General features: G+C 60.9%; 1 protein-coding gene across 3 annotated transcripts in view; it reads left to right on the plus strand.

Annotated features, from left to right (window-relative positions):
• The first annotated feature begins 2,768 nt into the window (after positions 1-2,768).
• The window catches only part of LOC138246689 (nectin-2-like), a 265,485-nt gene continuing 260,286 nt past the window's right edge, over positions 2,769-7,967 (plus strand). Inside the window, exon 1 of one of the 3 annotated variants that reach the window (XM_069201459.1) lies at positions 2,769-3,272. In XM_069201459.1, the coding sequence (XP_069057560.1) occupies positions 3,221-3,272 (52 nt within the window). In that variant the 5' untranslated portion in view covers positions 2,769-3,220. The remainder of the gene's footprint in view (positions 3,273-7,967) is intronic. The other 2 variants (XM_069201457.1, XM_069201456.1) reach the window with 2 other exon arrangements.

Here is a 7,967-nt window from a genome sequence, read left to right on the forward strand (position 1 = left end):
GAGGGATGGGTCGGAGACTGAGGGTAGAGGGAGATGGATGGACACTGAGGGTAGAGAGGGATGGTCGGAGACTGAGGGTAGAGAGGGATGGGTCGGAGACTGAGGTAGAGGGAGATGGATGGACACTGAGGGTAGAGAGGGATGGTCGGAGACTGAGGTAGAGGGAGATGGATGGACACTGAGGGTAGAGAGGGATGGTCGGAGACTGAGGTAGAGGGAGATGGATGGACACTGAGGGTAGAGAGAGATGGTCGGAGACTGAGGGTAGAGGTGGATGGATGGAAGACTGAGGGTAGAGAGGGAAGGATGGAAGACTGAGGATAGAGAAGGATGGGTCGGAGACTGAGGTAGAGGGAGATGGATGGACACTGAGGGTAGAGAGGGATGGTCGGAGACTGAGGTAGAGGGAGATGGATGGACACTGAGGGTAGAGAGGGATGGTCGGAGAGTGCTCGAGGACACGGACTCGTGGGTGAAGTGATGATGAGAAGGATCTGAGAGGATGTGTGGCACATAGTGCTGAGGGGGCAGGCGGTGCGGGGCGGGGGGCACAGAGAGGGTTAATGGCACAGGCTGGTGATGGGACCCCTAAGCTGCCCTGGCTTATTGTGTCGGAACAACCTCCATGGGGGAGTGAGCCTGATCCCTGCAACGGGGCCTGGGGGGTTCCTTCTCCTGAAGAACAATTGTGAAAAAAGGGCAAAAACTGTGCATTTTGCGACACATTTTAATATATATTCAGTTGTCTTTGTTTTAAAAGCACAGTAAATGATGGCCTTACAGTGCACCAGGACAGGGCAACCTTTACTGGGGCTCTTCATTGATTCCCTCCCCATCACCCTCTAGCAGCGCCTCTCATAGCGCCTCTCATCTCCCCATAGCGCCTCTCATCTCCCCACAGCCCCTCTCATCTCTCCACAGCCCCTCTTATCTCTCCATAGCGCCCCTCATCTCCCCACAGCCCCTCTCATCTCTCCACAGCGCCCCTCATCTCCCCACAGCCCCTCTCAGCTCCCCATAGCGCCTCACATCTCCCCATAGCACCTCTCATCTCCCCACAGCCCCTCTCATCTCCCCATAGCGCCTCACATCTCTCCATAGCGTCTCTCATCTCCCCACAGCCCCTCTCATCTCTCCATGGCGCCTCTCATCTCCCCACAGCGCCTCTCATCTCCCCACAGCCCCTCTCATCTCTCCACAGCCCCTCTCATCTCTCCACAGCCCCTCTCATCTCTCCATAGCGCCCCTCATCTCCCCACAGCGCCTCTCAGCTCCCCATAGCGCCTCACATCTCTCCATAGCGTCTCTCATCTCCCCACAGCCCCTCTCATCTCTCCATGGCGCCTCTCATCTCCCCACAGCGCCTCTCATCTCCCCACAGCCCCTCTCATCTCTCCACAGCCCCTCTCATCTCTCCACAGCCCCTCTCATCTCTCCATAGCGCCCCTCATCTCCCCACAGCGCCTCTCAGCTCCCCATAGCGCCTCACATCTCTCCATAGCGCCTCTCATCTCCCCACAGCGCCTCTCATCTCCCCATAGCACCTCTCATCTCCCCACAGCCCCTCTCATCTCCCCACAGCCCCTCTCATCTCTCCATGGCGCCTCTCATCTCCCCACAGCGGCTCTCATCTCCCCACAACCCCTCTCATCTCTCCACAGCCCCTCTCATCTCTCCATAGCGCCCCTCATCTCCCCACAGCGCCTCTCAGCTCCCCATAGCGCCTCACATCTCTCCATAGCGCCTCTCATCTCTCCATGGCACCTCTCATCTCCCCACAGCGCCTCTCAGCTCCCCATAGCGCCTCTCAGCTCCTCATAGCGCCTCACATCTCTCCATAGCGCCTCTCATCTCTCCACAGCCCCTACCTCACATGTACTTCATTTGTTTTATAGCGCCTCTCTTGCCTGCATAGGGTGTCGGAGCACTTTGCATCACACACGGAGACAGCGTGTAAATCATGCTTAGGACATATCACATACGACAAAGGGGTACAAGGTGTAGGATTCACACCTGCATGGTCTGGGAAGCGTAAACCCCGGATCCAGGCCCTCCAGGGGCCGGCGCTGGGTTTACTCCTGTGGGTGCATTTCCACCCAAACACCCCTGCACCCTCCTGACCAGGACACATACGTGGTTTGTGTAAACCTGACCCTGCTTAACTTGAGGCGGAGCTCTGTTCTCGGCTCCGGAGCTCCAGGCCCCCCAGGGGGTCCCCCTCTCGGGTGAGGGGAGAGGGCTCCGTTCTCTGGGGGTCACAGAACCGCCTCTGAGGGGCCCGGGACCGAGGGCCACTCCGGGCCCCCACGGTGCCACCCTCTGTCCAGAGGGCCACTCACCCCCCCAGGTACTTCCCTGGCCCTGGAGGGGGCGCGACCGACCCCCACTCTAGCGCGGGCCCCCTGTAGCACTTGTTTGGGGGGGCGGGGGTCGCCCACATTTTGTGAATATCTATGGAGTATGGGAGCCTCAGGGACCCCTCGGCACATCCTACAGGGGCCCCATCATTTCATTTTACGCCCCTGGCCCCTGTTTACAAGCTCTGCAGATCCAGGCGAGGAGGGCCCGTGCCACAAGCGCCTCAGCGCCCACACAGGGAGAGTAGGCGCTATATGAATCCGACGGTGGGTACAAGTGACGGGTGAGGTGAGGGCAGAGACTGCTGGCTCTAGGCCTAGCAGCAGGGAGGGCACTGGGTGACCAGGAAGGGAGAGTGGGAGGGACTGGGGAGGGCCCGGGGGGGGGGGGAGGAGCGATGTGTGCGTCACTCTCAGGGATAGTGGAGGAGGAGGGAGGGAGAGACAGAGCTGAGGCGGCGCCGTGCAGGGAAGAGACACCCTGGGAGAGAGAGAGACCTGAGGGGAGGAAAGAGCACCCCTGCGACAGGAGAGACCCCCTCCAGGGCCTGGGAGAGAGAGACACCCTGGGAGAGAGAGAGAGACCCTGAGAGAGAGACCTGAGGGGAGAGAGCCCTCCAGGGCCTGCGAGAGAGAGAGACGCAGAGAGGGAGAGAGACCCCCAAGGAGACCACCGGGGCAGAGGAGAGAGACCCTGGGAGAGGAGAGAGACCTGAGGGGAGAGAGCCCTCCAGGGTCTGAGAGAGAGACGCAGAGAGACCCCCAAGGACACCACCGGGGCAGAGAGAAGAGACCCTCTCTAAGAAGCCAGGCCGGGCTCGGGAGAGACCCCCGGAGAGGACAGGCTGAGGGGACCCCCCACCATGGACCCCAGGACGGCCCTGCTGCTCCTGGCACTGCTGGTGCCCGGCTACGGTGAGTGTCCCCCAGAACACCGGGCAGCCCCCCAATATGTCTTCAGCTCCATAGTATCCTCGCCCCCCCTCACTTACACCACAGGACCCCCCTTTGAAGAACATGTCTCGACCCCCAGCCTTGGAGTTCCCGCGCTAATTAAAAGCCCCCCATCCTAACCCCAGGCCCCCACCCCGTTAAAACCCCTCCTGCCCCCAGCCCCCCCCCCTCCCTTGTTATAACCCCCCCAGCCCCTTCTAGTCACAGCTTTGTCCCCTTCTATTATTGTCCCCCCCACCGCCGAGGGTCACTCACTCCTCGGGTGATACCTGCCGCCCAGGTGTGCCTCGATGACGCACTTGTGGCCTCCGTGGCTGAACCCCCCGAGCTGCACAGAGGGTGGTCTCATTACACACTGGGGTATACAGGGGTGGCTGCCTCTCCTGTGGCGGTCTAGGGGTTTCTCAGTACACACTGGGGTGTACAGGGGTTGCTGCCTCTCTCCTGTGGCGTTCTAGGGGTGTCTCAGTACACACTGGGGTGTACAGGGGTGGCTGCCTCTCTCAAGTGGTGGTCTAGGGGTTTCTCAGTACACACTGGGGTGGTCTAGGGGTGTCTCAGTACACACTGGGGTGTACAGGGGTGGCTGCCTCTCTCCTGTGGCGGTCTAGGGGTGTCTCAGTACACACTGGGGTGTACAGGGGTTGCTGCCTCTCTCCTGTGGCGTTCTAGGGGTGTCTCAGTACACACTGGGGTGTACAGGGGTGGCTGCCTCTCTCCTGTGGCGGTCTAGGGGTGTCTCGGTACACACTGGGGTGTACAGGGGTGGCTGCCTCTCCTGTGGTGGTCTAGGGGTGTCTCGGTACACACTGGGGTGTACAGGGGTGGCTGCCTCTCATGTGGTGGTCTAGGGGTGTCTCTGTACACACTGGGGTGTACAGGGGTGGCTGCCTCTCATGTGGCGGTCTAGGGGTGTCTCAGTACACACTGGGGTGTACAGGGGTGGCTGCCTCTCTCCTGTGGTGGTCTAGGGGTGTCTCGGTACACACTGGGGTGTACAGGGGTGGCTGCCTCTCCTGTGGTGGTCTAGGGGTGTCTCGGTACACACTGGGGTGTACAGGGGTGGCTGCCTCTCATGTGGTGGTCTAGGGGTGTCTCAGTACACACTGGGGTGTACAGGGGTGGCTGCCTCTCCTGTGGCGGTCTAGGGGTTTCTCAGTACACACTGGGGTGTACAGGGGTTGCTGCCTCTCTCCTGTGGCGTTCTAGGGGTGTCTCAGTACACACTGGGGTGTACAGGGGTGGCTGCCTCTCTCAAGTGGTGGTCTAGGGGTTTCTCAGTACACACTGGGGTGGTCTAGGGGTGTCTCAGTACACACTGGGGTGTACAGGGGTGGCTGCCTCTCTCCTGTGGCGGTCTAGGGGTGTCTCAGTACACACTGGGGTGTACAGGGGTTGCTGCCTCTCTCCTGTGGCGTTCTAGGGGTGTCTCAGTACACACTGGGGTGTACAGGGGTGGCTGCCTCTCTCCTGTGGCGGTCTAGGGGTGTCTCGGTACACACTGGGGTGTACAGGGGTGGCTGCCTCTCCTGTGGTGGTCTAGGGGTGTCTCGGTACACACTGGGGTGTACAGGGGTGGCTGCCTCTCATGTGGTGGTCTAGGGGTGTCTCTGTACACACTGGGGTGTACAGGGGTGGCTGCCTCTCATGTGGCGGTCTAGGGGTGTCTCAGTACACACTGGGGTGTACAGGGGTGGCTGCCTCTCTCCTGTGGTGGTCTAGGGGTGTCTCGGTACACACTGGGGTGTACAGGGGTGGCTGCCTCTCCTGTGGTGGTCTAGGGGTGTCTCGGTACACACTGGGGTGTACAGGGGTGGCTGCCTCTCATGTGGTGGTCTAGGGGTGTCTCAGTACACACTGGGGTGTACAGGGGTGGCTGCCTCTCATGTGGTGGTCTAGGGGTGTCTCAGTACACACTGGGGTGTACAGGGGTGGCTGCCTCTCATGTGGTGGTCTAGGGTTGCCCCAGTACACACTGGGGTGTACAGGGGTGGCTGCCTCTCTCCTGTGGCGGTCTAGGGTGGTCTCCGTACACACTGGGGTGTACAGGGGTGGCTGCCTCTCTCCTGTGGGGGTCTAGGGGTGTCTCATTACACACTGGGGTGTACAGGGGTGGCTGCCTCTCTCCTGTGGCGGTCTAGGGGTGTCTCAGTACACGCTGGGGTGTACAGGGGTGGCTGCCTCTCTCCTGTGGTGGTCTAGGGGTGTCTCAGTACACGCTGGGGTGTACAGGGGTGGCTGCCTCTCTCCTGTGGTGGTCTAGGGGTGTCTCAGTACACACTGGGGTGGTCTAGGGGTGTCTCATTACACACTGGGGTGTACAGGGGTGGCTCCCTCTCTCCTGTGGCGGTCTAGGGTGGTCTCCGTACACACTGGGGTGTACAGGGGTGGCTGCCTCTCTCCTGTGGTGGTCTAGGGGTATCTCAGTACACACTGGGGTGGTCTAGGGGTGTCTCAGTACACACTGGGGTGTACAGGGGTGGCTGCCTCTCTCCTGTGGCGGTCTAGGGGTGTCTCAGTACACACTGGGGTGTACAGGGGTGGCTGCCTCTCTCAAGTGGTGGTCTAGGGGTTTCTCAGTACACACTGGGGTGGCTTCCTCTCTCCTGTGGTGGTCTAGGGGTGTCTCGGTACACACTGGGGTGTACAGGGGTGGCTGCCTCTCTCCTGTGGCGTTCTAGGGGTGTCTCAGTACACACTGGGGTGTACAGGGGTGGCTGCCTCTCTCAAGTGGTGGTCTAGGGGTTTCTCAGTACACACTGGGGTGGCTCCCTCTCTTCTGTGGTGGTCTAGGGGTGTCTCGGTACACACTGGGGTGTACAGGGGTGGCTGCCTCTCTCCTGTGGCGGTCTAGGGGTGTCTCGGTACACACTGGGGTGTACAGGGGTGGCTGCCTCTCTCAAGTGGTGGTCTAGGGGTGTCTCAGTACACACTGGGGTGTACAGGGGTGGCTGCCTCTCCTGTGGTGGTCTAGGGGTGTCTCGGTACACACTGGGGTGTACAGGGGTGGCTGCCTCTCATGTGGTGGTCTAGGGGTGTCTCAGTACACACTGGGGTGTACAGGGGTGGCTGCCTCTCTCCTGTGGCGTTCTAGGGGTGTCTCAGTACACACTGGGGTGTACAGGGGTGGCTGCCTCTCTCCTGTGGCGGTCTAGGGGTGTCTCGGTACACACTGGGGTGTACAGGGGTGGCTGCCTCTCTCCTGTGGCGTTCTAGGGGTGTCTCAGTACACACTGGGGTGTACAGGGGTGGCTGCCTCTCTCAAGTGGTGGTCTAGGGGTTTCTCAGTACACACTGGGGTGGCTTCCTCTCTCCTGTGGTGGTCTAGGGGTGTCTCGGTACACACTGGGGTGTACAGGGGTGGCTGCCTCTCTCCTGTGGCGTTCTAGGGGTGTCTCGGTACACACTGGGGTGTACAGGGGTGGCTGCCTCTCTCAAGTGGTGGTCTAGGGGTTTCTCAGTACACACTGGGGTGGCTCCCTCTCTCCTGTGGTGGTCTAGGGGTGTCTCGGTACACACTGGGGTGTACAGGGGTGGCTGCCTCTCTCCTGTGGCGGTCTAGGGGTGTCTCGGTACACACTGGGGTGTACAGGGGTGGCTGTGGTCTAGGGGTGTCTCAGTACACACTGGGGTGGTCTAGGGGTGTCTCAGTACACACTGGGGTGTACAGGGGTGGCTGTGGTCTAGGGGTGTCCTCAGTACACACTGGGGTGTACAGGGGTGGCTGCCTCTCTCCTGTGGTGGTCTAGGGGTTTCTCAGTACACACTGGGGTGGCTCCCTCTCTCCTGTGGTGGTCTAGGGGTGTCTCGGTACACACTGGGGTGTACAGGGGTGGCTGCCTCTCTCATGTGGCGGTCTAGGGGTGTCTCGGTACACACTGGGGTGTACAGGGGTGGCTTCCTCTCCTGTGGCGGTCTAGGGGTGTCTCAGTACACACTGGGGTGTACAGGGGTGGCTGTGGTCTAGGGGTGTCTCAGTACACACTGGGGTGGTCTAGGGGTGTCTCAGTACACACTGGGGTGTACAGGGGTGGCTGTGGTCTAGGGGTGTCTCAGTACACACTGGGTGTACAGGGGTGGCTGCCTCTCTCCTGTGGTGGTCTAGGGGGTTCTCGGTACATACTTGGGTGGTAACCTCTCACGTGTAGTGGTCTAGGGTGGTCTGTGTGTCCACACTGGGGTGGTTACCTCTCACCTTTGCTGGTCTAGGGCTTGTACTCACTCTCGGGCTCGGGCTTGTACTCACACTCGGCTCGGGCTTGTACTCACACTCGGGCTCGGGCTTGTACTCACACTCGGGGCCAGGGCTTGTACTCACACTCGGGGCCAGGGCTTGTACTCACACTCGGGGCCGGGGCTTGTACTCACACTCGGGGCCGGGGCTTGTACTCACACTCGGGGCCGGGGCTTGTACTCACACTCGGGGCCGGGGCTTGTACTCACACTCGGGGCCGGGGCTTGTACTCACACTCGGGCCGGGGCTTGTACTCACACTCGGGGCCGGGGCTTGTACTCACACTCGGGGCCGGGGCTTGTACTCACACTCGGGGCCGGGGCTTGTACTCACACTCGGGGCCGGGGCTTGTACTCACACTCGGGGCCAGGGCTTGTACTCGCGGCCAGGGCTTGTACTCACACTCGGGGCCAGGGCTTGTA

This window comes from Pleurodeles waltl, chromosome 7 (assembly GCF_031143425.1).
Source record: "Pleurodeles waltl isolate 20211129_DDA chromosome 7, aPleWal1.hap1.20221129, whole genome shotgun sequence".
Classification (NCBI taxonomy): Eukaryota; Metazoa; Chordata; class Amphibia; order Caudata; family Salamandridae; genus Pleurodeles; species Pleurodeles waltl.